Raw genomic sequence first — 22,750 nt, 5'->3', positions numbered from 1 at the left:
ATAACGCCTGGGCGTGAAAATAAAAAAATCATTTTTTTCCGCAAAAATTATATTTTTGCCCCCAATTTTTTATTTTCCTAAGGGTAACAGGAGAAATTGGACCCCAAAAGTTGTTTTGTAATTTGTCCTGAGTAGGCTGATACCCCATATGTGGGGGTAAAACACTGTTTGGGCGCATGGCAGAGCTTGGAAGGGAAGGAGCACCATTTGACTTTTTCAACGCAGAATTGGCTGGAATTGAGATCAGACGCCATGTTGCCTTTGGAGAGCACCTGATGTGCCCAAACAGTGGAAACCCCCCAATTATAACTCCAACTCTAACCCCAACACACCCCTAACCCTAATCTGAGCCCTAGCCCTAACCCTAGCCCTAATCCTAGCCCTAACCCTAGCCCTAACCCTAACCCTAATGGGAAAATGGAAATAAATACATTTTCTTTTAGTTTTATTATTTTTCCCTAACTAAGGGGGTGATAACGGGGGGTTTGATTTACTATTTATGGCGGTTTTTATGTTTGGCGGCTGTCAGACGCTAAAAGACGCTTTTTATTGTAAAAATAGTTTTTGCATCACCACATATTGTGAGCTATAATTTTTCCGTATTTTGACCCACCGAGTCATGTGAGGTCTTATTTTTTGCGGGACGAGTTGACGTTTTTATTGGTACCATTTTCGGGCACGTGACATTTTTTGATCGCTTTTTATTCCGATTTTTGGGACGCAGAATGAACAGAAACCAGCGTTTCATGAATTTCTTTTGGGGGGGTGCGTTTACACCATTCCGCGTGCGGTAAAATTGATAAAGCACTTTTATTCTTCGGGTCAGTACGGTTACAGCGATACCTCATTTAGGTCGTTTTTTATGTTTTGTCGGTTTTTTGCAATGAAAACAATTTTATATAAAAAATAATTATTTTTGTATCGCTTTATTCTGCGAGCTATAACTTTTTTATTTTTTTGCGGATGACGCTGTATGGCGGCTCGTTTTTTGCGGGACAAGATGACATTTTCAGCGGTATCATGGATATTTATATGCGTCTTTTTGATTGCGCGTTATTGCACTTTTTGTTCGGTGGTATGATAATAAATCATTATTTTTTGCTTCGTTTTTTATTTTTATTTTTTAAGGGGTTCGATAAAGGGGTTAACTAATGGAACAGTTTTATAGGGCGGGTCGCTACGGACACAGCGATACCAAATATGTGTACTTTTATTGTTTTTTTTTTTATTTTGAAAAAATGGATTTATTGGGGAATTTTTTTTTTTTACTAATTTATTTAGCGATTTTTTAAAAATTATTTTTAACACTTTTTTTTTTTTTTACTTTATTACCTTGTCCCAGGTGGGACATCACTGTCCTGTGACAGATCGCTGATCTGTCACATCACAGATCACTGTGACAGATCAGCAATCTGTCACAGGCGGTTCTGCAGACTTCCTCATGCCTGCGCTTTGCAGGCAGTGAGGAAGTCAGCTCCCTACAGGCCCCCGAAGGCCCCCGTCGCCATCGTGGATCCGGGGGCCTGTAGGGAAAGAGACCCCCGCAGCAGCGCTGCACATTGCGCTGCCGTGGGGGGCTCAGGGAAGCAAGGAGGGAGCCCCCTCCCTGCCGATGCTTCCCTTTAACCCCCGGTACACCGCGATCGCGTTTGATTGCGGTGTACAAGGGGATAACGTGGGCGCCGCTGATCGCTGGGACGTAATATTCCGTCCATGGTAATTAGGTCCAGGGTCACATGGACGGAATATTACGTCCATTGTAGGTAAGGGGTTAAAGAGGACTTGAGATAAGATCATAGGTAGACAGTTTTTGCTATTAGTTTATTCCGACGTTTTAAATGCGCCTTACGGTTCCAGAGATATGGACTTTTTTGTTAGTCATAATTTTTTTGGTCTTTACAAGGGGGTGTGGCTCACAGGATTCTCAGGGGAGGGTATTTTTTAAAGACAGCTCTGCATAATTACCCTATGAGCATTGCCCCTAGAGACCATAAAAATGAACATGAAATAAAAATGCCAATATCGTAGAAACTGTATGGGGGATTTAAACAAAGATGAAGTGGGGTAAGGGTGGGGGGATAGCCGAACGTGCACTTGACTAAGAGATATTCAATTTTGCTAAACTAGACAAGACAAGAGAGCTGACACGCAGTTCATGCTGCCCATATCGCGGGCAGCATGATCAGGACCTGGCTGCACGATCGCATCCAGGTATATTTTCCACTGAATTGCTCTAAGAACGGTAGTCAGAGGCCCAACTAGTCAAGTGCCGTCCCCATCCCACTTATCCCAGCACCACTGCAGATAACGACAGGTCTCTGTCATAGGCCGGGGTCACACTTGCGAGAAACTTGCACAAGTCTCGCGTCTCAATACCCGACACTTGGACCGGAGCGATCAGCCCGGTCCCGAGTGCCGGATATTGAGATTCGAGACTCGTGCAAGTTTCTCGCAAGTGTGACCCCAGCCATAGCAAGAGATCTGTCAATCACCTAAGCTTTGGTCCCCGGCCAGATCTGTAACGTACATCTTCTCTGAAATACTGGAGTGGTTCAGAGGAAAATATACCTGTCTGCAATCATGAAGCCCAGCTTTGATTCATGCTGCCTGTGGTTTAGGTAACATGAATTAGATGACAAATTCCGTTTAAGAGAAAAAAACTCTTAAAGTGGTTGTCCACTGCTTTAATGTTGTTGGCCTATGCTTTGGATAAGTCATCAATATCTGATGGGTGGGGTGCAACACCTGGTACCCTCACCGATCAGCTGTTCTCGGTGGCCGGAATTGCTCAGTTACGGAGCTGCACAGCTCCTTCGAAGGAATAGTGGCCGCGACCGGGTATTGCACATCCGCTAAGTATTCAGATCAATAGGGGGTGAATGTGCAGTACCCGGCTGCTGCCATAATTCCGTCATCGGAGCTGTTGTGCAGCTCCGTATCTGAGCAGTTCGGCCTCCACTAGGAAAAGCTGATTGGCACCCCGACCGATCAGATATTGATAACCTATCCTAGGAATAGGCAAACATTGTTATAGTTCTGGACCACCTCTTCAAACAAGTCTCAAAGTCATCCAGTAATTTCACTGATGTGGTGATGAATGTGGCTCTAAACAAACAATACTCTGTTATGTCCAATGCTAAAAAACATTGGTGATGAGCACAGACACACCTCGAGAGTACAGTGGGTACAGGAGTCATTGTCCTACAAGCCCTCTCTCCACCCAGTGCTCTCTAACCCTTAAACCTGACTCACACTGACATTCACTAAAATTGATGGAAATTTCATAAGAAGAAAAGTAATTACTGTAACCTTCACGTCAATGTCCAACCCACACGACAACCGCCTCCGCCATCTGCCTACTGCCACTAATCCCTACTCCATACCTCTCATCTTACAGATATACAGCAGTAATTACCAGTGTTCATACTTACTATCCTTCATACCTTACCATGGCCTTTCCATGTAAATCCATTACATTAGGAAGCCAACATTTACCCCTCAACCTGACCACTGCTCCACCCAGCCTGGATGTTGCCGCAGCCAGCAGGTTGGCGGTCATGAGATCCTTATTCTGTTGATGGGTGGGTGACCACATAGACATACACAGTATAATGTATAGCTTCCCTAACCGAACAGATGCTCCTTTCCATATTTTTTTCTTTTAGGGCCATCACACATGAACCTGCTCTCAAACATCTTTCAATACCTCACTTTTGACAAGTTCGTCTTACTGGATACTCTGGCTTGTTCTTGCCTGGTCTTCTTCATGCCTCAGTAAAATTCCCGTATATCACCCTATTCCTCTTATTCTCAGAATATTCTGCACTTATTCCTTTCCAGATCTCATTCCTGGTAGCTGCATTATTAATTCAGTGCTACATGGGAGGTGTTGGGAATTGCAATCTCTCCTTTTCTTTTCTCACAATGTGCAGCACATTACATACTGGTCAAAAAGAAGATTTTGACTATTGTTACCTATGTAAGAAAATCAGGTTTAAAAAAACAAAAACTATGCACTCTATTAAACCATTCGGTAACATATAATGTAAAAATAAAAAGCAGAAGTTATGTGTCATGTAACCCTACAGGACCTTGTCAGATGTCCTGCCGCAGCCCACCACCCTGCACTCACGTCTCCATCGCTCGTTCAGCACGTGGATATGGGGGTAGTACATGTCCACATCGTGCGCCAGGACATCCTCAAAGAAGCGCTGACGATCCCTCAGGTGCTGCGTGCCGGAGGTCTGGCTCTGGAAGACAGGATGTCCCTGAAAGAAGACAGTTTGAAAATTGGGGTTAGAGGAGTTGCACATTTTAAGGTCATAAGTCAACCACCAATACCGGGCAATCCAAGCACCTATGACAATTAGCTTGGCTAGAGGGAAAAATATACAAAAAATGCCTAAAAAAAAGTCAGTGGAGAATAAAATCGCTCCTACATGGAATAATACAGAAGTTCCTTATAGCAAAATATCATTGGATTAAAGACAATGTTTCTAAAATGAAATTGTTCCCCCCGTCACGTGAAGTGCATGCTGTGATATCACACAGGAAGCCCCCACTGTCACCGCCAGGCACGTACGGTACATGCTGCTATTGGGGGGATAGATAAATGTATGGCGGTCACTCACACAGCAGGAGACGGCGTATATAGCACAATATATAGGGGAATGGACCCAGAATACAGCGGACCTACCTGGGATCTGGCTGTCATGTCTGAGCCGGCTGTGCAGTGTGGCAGCTCCCTGCTAGTACACAAGTTGTCAGGAGTTCAGGACAATGTGAGCACAGAGCTGGGCGGAAACATTCATGTCTTATTACTCATCTGCAGAGAATGGAGTGTCACACATCGCTGACTATATATACAGATGGAGCAGAGCTGAATCTGCCATGTAACTCTTTAGCGGCTTGTTTTTAACTCTTTTGGGTGACATAAAATAATAGATTTATTTGGAGTTCTTGTATAAAATTGCAATAGCGCTATTCATTATTGTATTTGCACTTTTTTTTTGTCTTATGGCTGTTTGCCAAACTCTTCTTTAAGGCTATGTACACACCTTTCATTTTGGATGCGTTTTTTTCCTAATGCAAAACCTGCTCCCTTGGCAGTAAACTTAGCAGATTTTGCTTCGTTTTTGGCGCATTTCTTTTGCTGCGCTTTTGTCAGGGTGCATGCTGATAAAGTTTAGTGCAAAACTTATTAGCACCCATTGCTTTCAATGAGTGAAAGCAATGCATCTCCGATATTCTCCCAGGTAAACTCTCCTCACCTTCCCTCCTGGAATCAGATCTTTTCCAGTGACGGGTGCCTAATGATCCTCCTTTTGCTTTTTAGGACTGGTATTAGAAACGGCCTGCAATTTATCTACTTTATTCTGACTGTGCCTAAAAGGTATTGATTTTTCTTTTTCGGGTGAACCACCTATCGTAATGCCAACAATATACCTTTTTCTAATAGCTTGCCATTCACTCTATAGGATCAATATCAGAAATAGCCTAAACACTATCTACCCTACCCTGACTGTACCTACAAGGTATTATTTCCCCTTTTTTAATGAACCATAAATCTAAACGCTAAACAATACAAGCACCTAATGGTTTTTGCCCTTCCTATAGGTTTACCTCAGCTAATGCCCGTCCTTTTTCTTACGCCGCTGCCAAGGATTAGCTAAGGTTTAAAATACACCATGATGACTATTATAGCCCCTATATAAACCTGGATTTAATTCTGAGGTACAACTCAATACTTTGGTTACATCAATTTTCTCACATATGGGTCCCAATCCTATTAATATCAGTACCTCTCTTTTTAAAAAGCCTAGGCAGCCACAGTCGTATTGCATCTATAGTCAACACAATACCTGGGAGTACCTGGAAAGGTGACCTCCTTTCTTCCACATAAAGTGCCTTATGCTGACTTTCTTCTGTGCAAGGTAAACATTCTCTGGGCCTCTCTCCCTCTCAAAACCTGTGTTCTTTCACAAATACAGTGTTATTTTGTATCCATACTTTTACATTACTTTTGGTTGATGTATATTTACTAACTTATGACATATTAATTCCTGGTTTATTACTATTACTGTTTTTATATATATTTGCTCTCGCTATTGCCAGTCTACAGAATTTGTTTTTCCGTTTGTCCTTGTATATGAACCCCCCCTCCCTCCTTTGTGTATGTGAACCCTTTGCCTTTATTGTATGATTTGTATTTTTATGCACTGTTTTACTTGTCTTGTAGTACCCCTTGAGTAAGATCTGGGAGGATCGAAACGTTGGGTAGCTTATTTGGAAAATCAATGTATATACACTGTCATTGAAATTGTGGCACTTTTCTCTGGACTGGATTCCTTGTTTTGAATAAAAATTCACTGATTTTGTTTGCAAAGTATCAAGTGGTTGTGTGCAGTGGATTATAACTTTTACTTATATTTGGGGCCTGTCCGGTCCAGTCCACCAGCACCTCTCTCCTATATGACTAGAGTGCACATCATCCTTCTTCCTTGCCTTCAATGAGTGAAAAACTCTGAAAAAACGCTGAAAGACATGCTCCATTCTGCAAAACCTCAGATATTAAACACAAAATACTGAGAACAAAAAAAAACAAGCTGTGTGCATGACATTTCTGAAATCTCATAGACTTTGCTGCTACTGTGAAATGAAGGTGAAAATTTGCATTGAAAAAAAGCATAGAAAAAGCTGCAAAAATGCAATGTGTGAACATAGCCTAAGTTGCTTATATTTTGAAGTCTATTTTCTAATTATTTGTGTTTTTTTTCTCTCTTCACTATTTTGGACATGATTTTTGTATTTCAGTTGTTTGCCGCCAATTCAACATTGGCGACTTTTCAAAAACTTGTTACATTTTTGTGTAAATATACTCCAGTTTCCATTGGATTGATATTTTTTGTTTTTGCTCTTAAGGCATGTGGAATTCGCATGCTTTTTCCCGCAAAACACAAGCGTTTTGCAAGCATTTTTAGCTTGCAGAATGCTAGCGCTTTCCAAGCGATTTGAAGCATCGCTTGGAAAGTGATTGACAGGTTGGTCACACTTGTCAAGCATAGTGCTTGACAAGTGTGACCAACTTTTTACTACTGATGTTGCCTATGTATATATATATATATATATATATATATATATATACTCCTCACACTAACTAACTCATTTCCCCTCCTGGCCCTCAGAGAGCACTCCTCCCCCAATTCTGTTTCAGAGCTCCCTCTGCTGGCCTGGAGTGGGAACGGTGTTGCATGACATGGTTAACTGTTAGAGAGACCCTTCCTTGCTTCCAAGCATGACATCACCCTCCCTGGAGGAAGGCAATGCCACTGTGGCAACCATACTCCTGGGGTGCCACATTCCCCCCTAGTGCAAGTCAGCACTCCTGGGCTGATGAAAGAAAACATGAATAACATATAACAAATGACAAATAAACAATTATGGAGGTTACAAAAACCACAAGCTCCAAAAATAGTCCTATGATGATAAGTCCAAGCATCAATGTCCATGGTCCATTCCTGGGCAAATGGTGAACTATTTACAAGGGTAGTGACCACACACAGTCCTGTGGCCAATGTCCATGAAAACAAAACTGGAAATTTCAAAGGAAACTCTTACAGATGATCTGTAGGCACAAACTTGAAAACAGTTACATATGTACATACAATTTCAACATTTACATTTACTTATCTATACACGATATCTGATGGTCGGTATACCTTGTGTAGTACGGGTAGACCTGCGTAACACTGGTGTAATTGGGGACCTCACTGGTTGTCTGGTGCTGGTGTAGTGTGTAATGTACTGGATACACTACTGGTGGTTCTGCGTAGCACAGGGATACTAGATTGTCTGCGAACTCTAAAGGGCATGTCACACTAAGCGATATCGCTAGCAATATCGCTATAACTTGTGACGTTATAGCGATATTGCTAGCGATATCGCTGTGTCTGATACTTACCTACGACCGGCTCCCCCGCTGGTTATCGTTGATCGCGCGAGAACGTCCTGGACTGTTTCTCGTCGTCAGCTTCCTGCGGCACTTCCTGCTGTGACGACGAGCGACGCGTGGAGCCGGGCGGGAGGACGCAGGATCGCCTGGTGTGACAGGTAAGTAGTGATCCCCGTCTCCAGCGATGTCGCTGGTGAGATCTGCCTGTGTGGCAGCTCACTAGCGACCACTTAGCGATGTACCAGCGATCCTGACCGCGTCATATCGCTGGTCGGGATCGCTGGTACATCGCTAAGTGTGACAGTACCTTTAGACTCACCATGGGTATAACAGATTCACCACTGGCAGGGCGAGGACTCTCCGGCTCCACTGCTGGTATGGCATCTGCTACCTGAACTTCCTGATTCTCAGAGTTCTCTTGAGTCACTTCTTCTTGTACTACCATTGGGGAAATGTCAACACTGATTTTGAACATGTAAAATTATATCTCATGGGAATCAAAACGTAGTGCGAACATGTAAATCCCCTAAAAGCCAAATTTATGCAAAAATACATTAAAAAACACCTATCCCAGTGAATTATTGGCAAATGCCACAAATGAAAAAGACCTATTCTGGGATGCTACACAGCCCTACAATAAGGCTATCTGATACCTTCCTGACCGTGGAGGTTGGCACCCTAAAGGCACGAATCTTGGCGCCCCAGCTGAACGAGGACTGTCCCTCACTCCCCTACCAGTCCCTAATAAGACAGGAGGGAAAACAGTAATCAGATAGTGCAGTAATGAATATTCAAAATGTCCTAGGCTAATGCAGGACCTCAGACAAATATCAAAGATACATAAAAACTATAGTACCTTCGCATCATGATCAGCTATGACCAGCTGGTATGTCAAAAGACACTGATAAAAGTCAGCCCCCCTCAGGGGTATATAATCAATTCAAATAGAAAAAGGGTCACTTATCATGTGCAGGTATGTCCCACATGATAAGTGACCCTTTTTCTATTTGAATTGGTTCCTCTCTTGTTTTTTGTCTTGCCTGAGCTAGACTCTTTTCCACACACTCTTGTACTCTACGGCAGGGTTCCCCAACTCCAGTCCTCAAGGCCCACCAACAGATCATGTTTTCAGGATTTCCTTAGTATTCCTCAGGTGATAATTGCTTCACCTGTGCAATACAAAGGAAATCCTGAAAACATGATCTGTTGGTGGGCCTTGAGGACTGGAGTTGGGGAACCCTGCTCTACGGTACTGTTGCTGCCTCTCTGTGTCCCAGTCAGCATCTGGTGATGTCACCTCAGGTGTAAGGACTCCCATATCCAAATCAATAGGCAGTTTGCCAGGCCTCGCTCTCATTAGGCTGGAGTACAGTTGGTGGAATTCACAGGAATGTAGTTGTAGAGGTCGACCAGATCTGGCAACTTTTCTGGCCACAGATTCCTCTCCTCCAAAGGCAGGGTCTTCAGCAGGTCGATTACCACCTGGTTCATCTTTTCATACATACCATTGGTCTGTGGATGGTATGGTGTTGTCCGGATCTTCTTACAACCATACAAGCTACAGAATTCCTGGAACACTTCGGCCTCAAAGGCGGGACCTTGATCTGTAAGCACTTGCTCAGGGTATCCATGTGGTCTACAGAAGTGCTGTTGGGACACTCTGGCTGCTGTCCTGGCTGTTTGATCTTTGACAGGCACAACTACCAGGAATCTTGAGTAGTGGTCCACGATGGTAAGAGCATAGATGTAGCCTGACCGGCTTGGGACCAGCTTCACATGGTCCAGGGCTACCAACCCGAGTGGCTGTTTGGTTACTATTGGCTGCAGAGGCGCTCTCTGGCTGTTTCGATCCTTTCTGCACAGGTTACATTGTCCACACTCCCTGCACCACTTTTCGATGGCATTCCTCATACCAGCCCAGTAGAATCTCTCCCGGAGCAATGCTTCCAACTTCTTCCATCCGAAGTGGCCAGCTCCATTGTGGTATGCTTCCAAGACCATTGATGCCTCTCTCTTTGGGATTATCACCTGCCAGACAAGCTTATGAGTGCGGGCATTGATACTCCTCCGACACAGCTTTCCTTCATAGATGAACAGCCGACCTCTTTCTTTCCACAACTGCTGGGTTTCTTCAGGAGCATCCAACTCTGGGTGTGAGTCAGCTTGTGACAGTAGCTCTTTCACCAGGCGGACTGCGGGGTCATTATCCTGAGTTTGTGCCCAGTCATGATGGGGCAATGGATTTAGGGTGACCTCTTTCAAGCCAGACCGTCTATCTCTCACTCCTTGAGCACGCTGGGCCGCAAGTGGCCGGTGGAAGGGAGGTAACTATTTCTTCAAGAGCCTCAGGGTCTTCTCCCGCATCTGGCAGATTAGGCATTCTGGACAGCGCATCAGCATTGGCATTCTTGTGCCCTGCTCGGTACTTGATGGTGAATTCATAGTTAGATAGCTGAGCCATCCATCGCTGCTCCAGTGCACCTTGCTTGGCAGTTTCCAAGTGAGTCAACGGGTTGTTGCCCGTGAAGATGGTAAACTTGGTTGAGGCTAGGTAATGCTTGAATCTCTTCGTCACAGCCCAGACTATGGCCAGGAACTCCAGCTTGAAGGAACTGTAGTTGTCGGAGTTCCTTTCAGTGGGACGCAGCTTCCTGCTGGCGTAGGAGATCACTCTTTCTTTGCCATTCTGTACCTGTGACAGTACTGCTCCCAGTCCCACATTGCTGGCATCAGTATACAACACAAATGGCTTTTTCATAATCTGGGTAGGCCAGAACTTCATCTCCTGTGAGAGCCTTCTTCAGTCGGGTGAAGGACCTCTCCAACTCCTCAGTCCATTCAAATGTGGAATTCTTCTGTTTGGCTTTCTTGGACTGCCCCACCAGAAGATTTTGCATAGGAGTGGCTATTTCAGTGAAGCCTTTGATGAACCTTCGGTAGTAGCCTACCAACCCGAGGAATTGGCGTACTTCATGGAGGTTGCTGGGGTTCGGCCAGTCCCGGTTGACTGTGACTTTGTCAGGATCTGGTGCCACACCTTCTGCACTCACCACATGACCGAGGTACTGTACCTTGGGCTTCAGGAGGTGGCATTTGGAAGGCTTCACCTTCAGGCCAAAGTTGGACAAGGCTTCAAACACCTCAGCCAGGTGCTCCAGATGATCAGTAGTAAAAAGTTGGTCACACTTGTCAAGCACTAAGGCTATGTGCACACGGAGTTTTTTGCCTCTGCGGATTTTGTAGTGAAAACTGCAGATAAATCTGCAGGACTAAAGTCCTGCGGTTTATCTGCGGTTTTGCCTGCGGTTTTGCCCTGCGGTTTTACACCTCATAATGGATGAGGTGTGAAACCGCAGCGCTTCTGCACAAAAGAATTGACATGCTGCGGATTGTAAACCGCAGCAAAACCGCGCGGAAAAATCCGCAGCATGTGCACTGCGTTTTTCAGTTTACCATTGAAAACAATGGTACTGTACAACGCACCTAAATCTGCTGCAGACCCGCAGCTGCAGAAATGCTGCGGATCCGCAGCAGAATCCACACCGTGTGCACATACCCTAAGCCCACAATAGAAAACAGAGAAAAAGTTGATAATACACTTCAAAAGAGGTACAACTTAAAGGGGTGGTCTATTATTTGTTCAATTCCTTTTTAAAGGGAACCTGTCAGCACTTTTGGCCAATATAAGATACGGCTACTGCCCCCCAGGACTTATCTATAACATTCTATAATGCTGTAGATAAGCCCCCAGTCCGACCTGAAAGATAAGATAAACAAGTTTTATTATACTCACCCGGGGGGGGGGGGGCGTTCCGGTCCCAGGTCCTGGTCCAGCGCCTCCCATCTTCTTATAATCGCCAAGTAATATCGACTTGTCAGTTAACATTTGATTTAAAATATTGTGCTCTTATTGTTGATGACTAGTGATATTTTCTGATATGCTAATTATGCATTGCCTAGACCAGGTAGTTTGTTGACTTCGAAAACAGAGGAGGAAAAACTATGCAAATAGATTACATAATCAAGTAATACTACTTGATCTCATCTACATTCTTATGCTTTATGTAAATACTGAATGAATGACACTTTTTAATTATAAAAAGAGGTTATGGGTCGCCCTCCCAGGGCTGTGGGGTACTCGGTACCGGGCCGGTCTCTCAGAGGGGATTGTCACAGCAGCGGTGACCCGGTTCGTGGCCCTGGGCGCCCATGTAAAAGGGGTTGAGTTGGGAATAAAGTTTATAAGTGATTCGTGACGCCACCTGTGGTGTTCGGCAAGGGAGGTGTTAAGCCGACGCTGCAAGCAGATCCTCTGGGACAGATGGTGTAGTGTAGCAATGATGTTGTAGCCCTCCACAGGCAGGGCTGTAGTCCCAGGGCAGTGTAGACAAAGGGTTAGGAAGAGGGTGCAATGTTTGGCACAGAGATGTAGCAGTGCTGAGGATGTTGCAGGAAGGAGGCAAGGGTGCAGTTTCTTCACCTTTACTTGGCAAACGCAGTCCAGGGTCCTGATTACAGATGGCACAGGAGCAGGCTAGCCTGGAAGCAACTCAGGGATCTCTCCATCAGATGGGTTGTGTAGTCTCCTTCCTAGAGCTGGCTTGAGGTACATCCAGTACTGTGTTACACTGAAATTCCTCCTTCTTATCGTCTCTTAGAACTACCTCGTATGGCAGACAGCTGTAGCCCTCTATCTCTCTTGGCTCACCCGTCGCTGTTGTGCCTCCGAGTCTTAGTTGGGAATAGAGCATTTACAGCTTCCTATTCCTCTGGTTTCTGTTGCAGGACCTTCAGTATCCATACAACCGTGGAGACCAGGCTCCAGATCATGCACTGTCACTGGGAGGGAGCTCTCTATCCTCAGCTCAACCTCCAGCTTCTCTCCACGCGTCTACACTCATTGCCCTCCTCACACTAACTCATTTCCCCTCCTGGCCCTCAGAGAGCACTCCTCCCCCAATTCTGGTTCAGAGCTCCCTCTGCTGGCCTTGAGTGGGAACGGTGTTGCATGACATGGTTAACTGTTAGAGAGACCCTTCCTTGCTTCCAAGCATGACATCACCCTCCCTGGAGGAAGGCAATGCCACTGTGGCGACCGTACTCCTGGGGCGCCACAGTTACATGTCTCTTGAGAGAGAGACTGAGAGAGCCAGAGATTCAGCCAAGACATCCAGACATTCAGAGTCTGTACAGGAGTGCAGCCAAGACATCAAGGCTTCACCACGAGGGACACAGATTTATCATTCTATAGGATGCTAGCTTAGGAGACTTAGGGCTCATCCCCATTTGCAAGAAAAAAACCGGTCCGTTTTCTGGATGAAAAAAACGGACCGATTCTATGCAATTGTCATGCGAGTGTCATGTGATTTCAGTGTGATTTTTCAATATGACATGCGTATGACATCCGCATGCAATGCGATTTTAACATGAGGTTTTACATAGAGCAGTTCTCTCCATGTAAAAACTCATGTTAAAATAGCATTGTAAACGAACACTGTACACATTGTTTTAAAAAAAACCCAAAAACCTTCAAAACACACACGCATATATATACATATATACATTGTGTTCCAAATTATTATGCAAAACATATTTCCTCATATTTTCTCTACATTACCTATATGTATTGCAGTCATTGTTATTTTCCAGTCATCTAATATTCTAGTATAATTGCAATGTTTTTGAATAAACTGCCTATGAAAACAGTATATTTTTAAAAATAAGAAACACTCAAAATGCATGTTCCAAATTATTATGCACAGCAGAGTTTTCAACCTTTTTATTTTTATTTTGAACAAAAAAATGGTCAATTGTGAAATTATAAGCATTATCAGCTTATTACAAAATGAAATCAAACAGTTTTCAAGTCAAAACTTTATTCTAGGTGATGTTATATTTGCACATAGGACCCCTTATTCGAAAGAAGCTTCTGAACTCTCTCGTCCATTGAATTTGCAGGTTTTTGGATGGTTTGTGCTTCAATTGTTTTGCATGTGGACAGAATACCCTCCCAGCTCTGTTGCTTAGATGTGAACTGCCTCCCGCCATCATAGACACTCCATTTGATGATGCTCCAGAGGTTCTCAATGGGGTTGAGGTCAGGGGAAGATGGTTGCCACACCATAAGTTTGTCCTCTTTTATGCCCATAGCAGCCAGAGATGCAGATGTGTTATTTGCAGCATGAGACGGTGCATTATCGTGCATGAAAATGATCTTGCTGCGGAAAGCACGGTTCTTCCTCTTGAACCATGGCAGGAAGTGCTGTTTTAGAAACTTCACATAGATTATGGAGTTCTTCTTTACCCCTTCAGGGATCCTAAAGGGGCCGACAATCTCTCTCCCCATGATTCCAGCTCAAAACATTACTCCACCTCCTCCTTGTTGGCGCCTTAGCTGTGTTTTCATGGGGTGTCCATCAACCAGCCATCCTCCACTCCATCCATCTGGACCATCGAGCATTGCACGGCACTCATCGGTGAACAAAACAGTTTGGAAGTCAGTCTTCATGTATCGTTTGGCCCACTGGAGCCGTTTCTGCTTGTGTGCAGTGGATAGAGGTGGTCGACAGGATGGCTTATGCACAGCTGCAAACCTCTGAAGGACCCTGCATCTTGTTGTTCGAGGGATGTTGGAGGCACCAGCAGCTTCAAAAACTTGTCTGCTGCTATGACAAGGCATTTTTGCAGCTGCTCTTTTAACCTGACGCAATTGCCTGTTGGAAAGAGTCCTCAATTTTTCCTTATCAGCACGCACACGTGTGTGCTGGGAATCAGCTACATACTTCTTGATTGTGCGACGATCACGATGAAGTGTCTTGGCAATGTTGATTGTAGTCATGCCTTAACCTAAATACTCCACAATTTGTTGCTTCTCAGCAGCCGACACATCCTTTTTCTTTCCCATTTTGGCAAAAAATGTAGGCTGCTTAATAATGTGGAACAGCCTTCTTAAGTAGTCTTGCCTTTATTTGGACACACCTGCCAAAATAATTTGCACAGGTATCTGCAATTGCTTTCAGTGATATAAAGAGCCCTGGCACACATCACCATCAATGAGTTTAAATGACAAACAAAAAAATTCTAACCTTATCACTCCTAAACTCTTTTTGCATAATAATTTGGAACCCAGTGTATATATATATATATATATATATATATATATATATATATATAAGAGAAAGATAGCAGAATAGCCGTTAACTCATTTGTCGGCTTTTGTAAAATAATTGCAAAAGCCGACAGGATATGAGACATGGTTTACATATAGTAAACCATTTTATTTCGTTTAGTTTTTTATATGTACATATATACACATAGAGTGCATACATATATATATATATATATACACACACATGTCAGTGACACACACATACTGTATATACATATAATTTAATATATATATATATATATATATATACATAATATATTATATATATGTAACATATAATATATATATATCTAATATATAAAGCTCAATGTATGTATGTATGTGTATGTGTGTATGTCCGGGATTAGCATCCGCATCGTCGCAGCTACAGCCACAAAATTTGGCAGTCACACATCTGGACCCCGAGAGCGTCATAGGCTATGTTGTGAGGCGAAATTTTAACCCCACGCATTCCAATTCACAAAACAATTTTGCCCCTATCTACATAATGGGGAAAAAGTGAAAGGAAAAGTGTTGGAGGCAAATTGACAGCTGCCAGATGTGAACAAGGGGGACTTAAAGAATGAGAGTGATGGCGCCAAAGAGTATATACCGTACAGTTGCTAAGGTGGGGCCCTGACATGGGATACTCACCACACACGGGGATATGAACACACACAAAATGCACCACACACTACCACGTGCTTCAACACATATACCACCCTCAGCACACATTTCACCACACATACACCAACCTCGCCACATAAAAGTCGAAACACAAAAGTCACCACTCAAAACTCGCCACGCTGTCCCAGAGCTGTTTAAAAGATGAATAATCAGGTGTGATTGGTTGCTATCAGCAACAGTTTTCTTTGTAGACAGTTGTGGTAACTGAGGCCTATTATTCTTATCTTTTCTATGGTGTTATCGTCTATTAGGTACACAGCTCAGCAGAAAGTATCACACAGGATAGGATACTTGGGTAATCGTTTAGTTAATTTGTGTTGCAAATCTGTAGTGTTGAATATATGATGTGAAATGTTTTTATGTGCAATATAATCATTATAATTTGTTATAACTAACCACAGTTGGTCACTATATCCGGGCAATGCCGGGCTCTTCAGCTATAATATATATAGTTACACATAATATATATATATATATATATATATATATATATTATATTATACATTTTAGATATTTAATATATTAATATATTATATACATACATATCATATATATAATATAAATATAATATATACATATATATATATATATATATATATACACACACACGTCAGTGACAAATACAATTAGTATAGTGTTGCTTTCTCTAAATTATAGGGGGACCCTACGCCATTTTGTTCCTGGAAATAATAATTTATTTAGTAAATACATGCCAACAATTTAGAACAACACTATACTAATTGTATTTGGCACTAACATGTGTATATATACAGTGGGGAAAAAAAGTATTTAGTCAGTCAGCAATAGTGCAAGTTCCACCACTTAAAAAGATGAGAGGCGTCTGTAATTTACATCATAGGTAGACCTCAACTATGGGAGACAAACTGAGAAAAAAAAATCCAGAAAATCACATTGTCTGTTTTTTTTCCATTTTATTTGCATATTATGGTGGAAAATAAGTATTTGGTCAGAAACAAAATTTCATCTCAATACTTTGTGATATATCCTTTGTTGGCAATGACAGAGGTCAAACGTTTTCTGTAAGTCTTCACAAGGTTGCCACACACTGTTGTTGGTATGTTGGCCCATTCCTCCATGCAGATCTCCTCTAGAGCAGTGATGTTTTTGGCTTTTCACTTGGCAACACGGACTTTCAACTCCCTCCAAAGGTTTTCTATAGGGTTGAGATCTGGAGACTGGCTAGGCCACTCCAGGACCTTGAAATGCTTCTTACGAAGCCACTCCTTCGTTGCCCTGGCGGTGTGCTTTGGATCATTGTCATGTTGAAAGACCCAGCCACGTTTCATCTTCAATGCCCTTGCTGATGGAAGGAGGTTTGCACTCAAAATCTCACGATACATGGCCCCATTCATTCTTTCATGTACCCGGATCAGTCGTCCTGGCCCCTTTGCAGAGAAACAGCCCCAAAGCATGATGTTTCCACCACCATGCTTTACAGTAGGTATGGTGTTTGATGGATGCAACTCAGTATTCTTTTTCCTCCAAACACGACAAGTTGTGTTTCTACCAAACAGTTCCAGTTTGGTTTCATCAGACCATAGGACATTCTCCCAAAACTCCTCTGGATCATCCAAATGCTCTCTAGCAAACTTCAGACGGGCCCGGACATGTACAGGCTTAAGCAGTGGGACACGTCTGGCACTGCAGTATCTGAGTCCATGGTGGCGTAGTGTGTTACTTATGGTAGGCCTTGTTACATTGGTCCCAGCTCTCTGCAGTTCATTCACTAGGTCCCCCCGCGTGGTTCTGGGATTTTTGCTCACCATACTTGTGATCATTCTGACCCCACGGGGTGGGATTTTGCTTGGAGCACCAGATCGAGGGAGATTATCAGTGGTCTTGTATGTCTTCCATTTTCTAATTATTGCTCCCACAGTTGATTTCTTCACTCCAAGCTGGTTGGCTATTGCAGATTCAGTCTTCCCAGCCTGGTGCAGGGCTGCAATTTTGTTTCTGGTGTCCTTTGACAGCTCTTTGGTCTTCACCATAGTGGAGTTTGGAGTCAGACTGTTTGAGGGTGTGCACAGGTGTCTTTTTATACTGATAACAAGTTTAAACAGGTGCCATTACTACAGGTAATGAGTGGAGGAAAGAGGAGACTCTTAAAGAAGAAGTTACAGGTCTGTGAGAGCCAGAAATCTTGATTGCTTGTTTCTGACCAAATACTTATTTTCCACCATAATATGCAAATAAAATGAAAAAAAAACAGACAATGTGATTTTCTGGATTTTTTTTTCTCAGTTTGTCTCCCATAGTTGAGGTCTACCTATGATGTAAATTACAGACGCCTCTCATCTTTTTAAGTGGTGGAACTTGCACTATTGCTGACTGACTAAATACTTTTTTTCCCCACTGTATATATATATATATTATATTCTTAGTATATTTAGATTATATATGTGTATATATAAAATATTAATATATTATATATAATATATATACTGTATTCCCTATATCTTTAATATAATATATTATATATATTATTTTGTGTGTGTGTATATATATATTATGTATATATATATTCTATATATATTATATTATACAGTATATATACGGTATATAAAATGGATATATATATATATTACATATAAATTATATATATATAATATATCTATTATATATATGTGTGTGTGTCACTGACATGTGTGTATATATACAGTATATATATATATATACATACATATGTATTCTGTGTTTAGATCTAGTGTTTTGTGAGCTGTCATTGTGATTTTCCAAATATATGTATATATAGATACATATGCGGCTATAATCACACTGACAGCTCAAAAAAGAATAGATAGATGTATACACATAGAATACATAGATATATACATGTCAGTGACACACACATGTGTATTCTATGTGTATATATTTATACTATCTGTTCTATTCTAACATGTCAGTGTGATTGTACAATAGCCGCTTATGAATTGTCGGCTTTTTTCAAAGGACACCGGTGCGTATAATTCGGACAGCACTCGCATGGTGGGAGTGCTGTCAGATATTTTATCGCACCCTTTGACTTGCATTGGCGATTTTCACCTGAAAATCGCAGCAAATCGCAGCATGCTGCGACTTTTTTCTCAGTCCGATTTCGGCTGAGAAAAAAAATCACAAATGAGATGTCACACATTGCCTAACATTGGTCAGAGTGCAATCCGATTTGTAATCGGATTGCACTCATCCGATTTTCGCACCAGTGAGTATGAGCCCTTATACCCCAGCTGGAAGAATACAGATCTGCTCCATTGACCATCTCGAATCCAAGGATATGTTTGGAGAAAGCCAGGACTGAGACCTGCCGGTCGCCTGGCTCTATGGAGATCTTCAGAGAAGCCAGGTTGTGACCCTCCAGTCAACTGGCCTTGTATCTGAATGGACTGTCATCTTCCTAAGCTTGTCTTTACCTCCTCACTTTGTGTGTGCCATAAGTGGGGTAGTTGACCATGGAAGATCTGAAGTAACAGCTGTTCTAATCCCGGCGAGTCAGAGAAAGGGTAATGTGCACCATCTTGGGTATTGTACTGGGCCTATTCTATGTGTTATCTGCCTGTTTTGTGGTTCAACAAAGGATTGCCACACTATTTTACCCTCACCCTGTGTTGTCCGAGTAGCGTTATGCCCATGTTAAAGGGAGAACGGGCATTCGGTGGGACGATCCCTAGTCCATGCGGTTTTGGCTAGCGGACCGGGGTGCCCGCCGACCCCCCGTGTCTCCACACTTCCACATTGCTCTATGACAATGCTGGATATGCCAGCACTCGCTGACATTGTTATGCCACATAAGCGCTGCAGCCAATCAGTGACTGCTAATTGGCGGCAGGGCTCATATTTTCTTCGGACAAAATTTGAGCGCAGCTGGAGCAGTACGGAAGGTGAGTAACTGTTTATGTTAAAATGGTGGAATACAGCATATAAGAAGGGATTGTCCAAATAATGAAAAACCCCTTTAAGTTGCTTCTATTCTGAAGTCTATTTTGTATTTCCTCTCTTGTTTTCTCTGTTCATCATTATGGGCATGATTTTCATAATACAGATGTTTGCGGGCGATTCATCATTCGTGATTTTTTAAAAACAGATTTTATGAATTTGTCTTTTTTTATTTTAAACAGGGAATTCAATGTTTATTGGACAAAAATAGCTGCAAATGAAATAATAAATTGGACCCAAAGAGAATTTTTGATCCTGCACAAAGTTTGTGCGCCATTTTTTCAAAAATTGCAACAAATACCACAACATAAAAATGATAAGTGACTAGAAAACAAAAATAATAACATACGAGTGACAGCACTCATGGGTAAGGGTGACGTTAATAGCAGATACTGCACCTGGTTATATACATCAGAGACTCCACTATCTGTGATATCCAATGGCTGCACAATTTTATTTCCCAAATTTGTACTCATGGGAGAAGTTTCAGAGGCATTTAATGTCCTTTTTAGCTATATTACTGCAAATAGTTTCAACCCTGTAGAATTAAATATCAGAATGCAGTGAGCAACAGGAATAAAAATAACTTTATGTCTGACGTCTGATTGACCAGTCGTATCCTAAACTATTGCTTGTGATATCTATCAGCCCAAAGATTCTAACAAGACAGATGAAACTGTCCAGATTGTATATTGTAAAATCAGCTGTGTCTAAAGAATGTGTAATGTTTTCGGACTTTTATGCTAGATCCGTTATCTTCGCATTTAGTGTGTCGGCCATCTTGTTTCCTGGACTGTGCATTGACTTTTGCCCTCAACCAATATGGAGTCCTCAGCTTGTCGTTGGCCATCTTGTTTCCTGGCATGTGCAGTGACTTTGCCCTCAAATAACATGGAGTACTCAGCTATGATGTCCCTGCCCTGTTTCCTGCCAATTGTCCTTTTAATCAGCTCCAGCTGATTCACCTGTGCTCCTGAATCAGCTCTATTCCCAGTTTGTGACTTGGTCTGTGAAGCCTGGATCTCCTCTGCTTGGAACCATTTGTGGACACAGAACCCTTCTGCTTGCCAGCTACTTCTGACAGGAAAGTAATGGACTCTGAATATCGTTGGTTGTTTGCCTAACTCTGCAACTATCCTGCTACTGCACTACTTGTATGAAGTAATACAAGAAATGCTTAAGAAGCTTATGTCTCATGTGTCTTATTATACCCATGCGTTAGACTCTAGATAGACTGTATACCATATGACAGATTCAGGAGCCATGATCGAGTCTGCTGGGTCTGAGACACCGCTGCAACCTGTATAGAGATTTTTTTTTTTTTTTTTTTTGGATCTTTGCCGTTGGGGAGCCGCTGCAGGCTGTGGATCCAAGATATCGATATATGTGATAGTGGTTGTGGCTTCTCACAACCTTTCCAGGTGAGCACATTCCCTTCTTTTAAGTCAGGAGTGTTACCACAGGTAAACACTATTGTGCTCCTTTTCTTTCTTTCCAGCCTCTCTGCCATACATCTTCGGGGAATATGGAGGACTCTGTTAAACATCTGTGCGAAGTAACCAATTCAATCCTTGCCGATCTACAGGCAGTAAAGGACAGCTTTGCAAGTCTGCGGGATCGGAGTGATCATAATCTACAGGTGTTCGGACAAACCACTCAGGACTTACGAACCCGGATTGAGGTTCTGGAGCGACAAGTCCAAACCCAAACTTCCACCCCGGCAATGGGAATCCCCAAGCTACCACCATTCCGCTTTGGCGGTGAACGGGAAAGATTCAGAGGATTCATTAATCAATGCAAACTGTTCTTTGCGGCTCATGCGCCTCAGTTCCTTACTGAGCGATCTAAAGTATTAACAATAATTATGCTGCTCTCCAACAAAGCTCTCGCATGGGCAAACCCTCTAATTGAGACTGACGACGACTGTCTAAATAACCTTGATGCTTTCATTTCAGCTATGGGGAAGGCATTCGATGATCCGAACCGCGGTGCTACAGCGGAATCAGCTATGTTGACTTTAAGCCAAGGTAAGCGCTCAGTAGCAGAATATGCTCTGGATTTCCGGAGATGGGCCCTCGACACCACTTGGGATAGCTCCGCTAAAAGATCGGTTTTTCGGAGAGGATTATCCTCTGTAATTAAGGACGAACTTGCTCGTGTCGACCCACCTACAGCATTAGGAGATTTTATCAACTACTGTATTCGGATCGATGCTCGGCTTACTGAACGCAGACAGGAGAGGTGGTCGGAGCTAAGGCACTCTAATCATTTATTCTCTCCCTCTCCAGCCAAGGAGTCCTTGAGCAGGATTATACGAGAACCAAAACCCGAGCCTATGCAGGTGGACTCTTTACAGAGACGGGTCAGTGATGCACGTAAGGAACAGCGACTAAAGGAAAATCTGTGTTTCTATTGCGGTAAGTCAGGACATTTCATCATCAACTGCCCCAGTCGTTCTCGTAAGACAACTGCAGCCATCATACACTGCGAGTGCTGTGAGAGGGGTTCTGTCAGGTCCGCACTACAGACCCCAGAGGGAGTAGAAGATACAGACATTGATTACTCGGACTTGAACTCTGTTATCTCTGAGCCCGATGTAGGTGTTACTGCAGCAGTTTTTCCGGTCCTCTCAGCGGTTTCCCAGCTGAGCTGCAAGAACAACAATTCTCATTGCTTCATTCCCCTCAAACTCAGGGTTCACTCCGTTTGGGTATCTACCTCCGCTATGATTGATTCAGGGGCAAGCGGCAATTTTATGGACATCTCCTTTGCCCAGAGACATAACGTACATTCAGTAAAGGCTACTCCTGTACAGATGGAGACCGTGGATGGCTCACTGTTAAACTCGGGACCAGTGGACCAGGAGACGGAACCCCTGAAGGTCCTCATGGGTAATGACCATCAAGAGAGTCTGTCCTTTATGCTCATCTCTTCTCCTCATTTCCCTATTATTCTAGGACTGCCTTGGCTGCAGGCTCAGAATCCTACGATTAATTGGGAGACTAAAGAACTGC

General features: G+C 42.9%; 1 protein-coding gene across 1 annotated transcript in view; it reads right to left on the bottom strand.

Moving 5' to 3' along the window:
* Positions 1-4,828, bottom strand: part of LOC141095250 (dysbindin domain-containing protein 2-like) — a 30,681-nt gene extending 25,853 nt beyond the window's left edge. Inside the window, exons 1-2 of the mRNA XM_073581148.1 lie at positions 4,697-4,828; positions 4,133-4,268 (exon numbers count right to left, since the gene is read on the bottom strand). Coding sequence (XP_073437249.1) covers positions 4,133-4,268; positions 4,697-4,714 — 154 coding nt within the window. The 5' untranslated portion in view covers positions 4,715-4,828. The remainder of the gene's footprint in view (positions 1-4,132; positions 4,269-4,696) is intronic.
* Between the last annotated feature and the right edge of the window lie 17,922 nt (positions 4,829-22,750).

Source organism: Dendrobates tinctorius, unplaced genomic scaffold (genome assembly GCF_039654945.1).
Source record: "Dendrobates tinctorius isolate UK_male_01 unplaced genomic scaffold, ASM3965494v1 ptg000069l, whole genome shotgun sequence".
NCBI classification, from domain to species: domain Eukaryota; kingdom Metazoa; phylum Chordata; class Amphibia; order Anura; family Dendrobatidae; genus Dendrobates; species Dendrobates tinctorius.
This window is presented reverse-complemented; position numbering and strand designations above follow the sequence as displayed.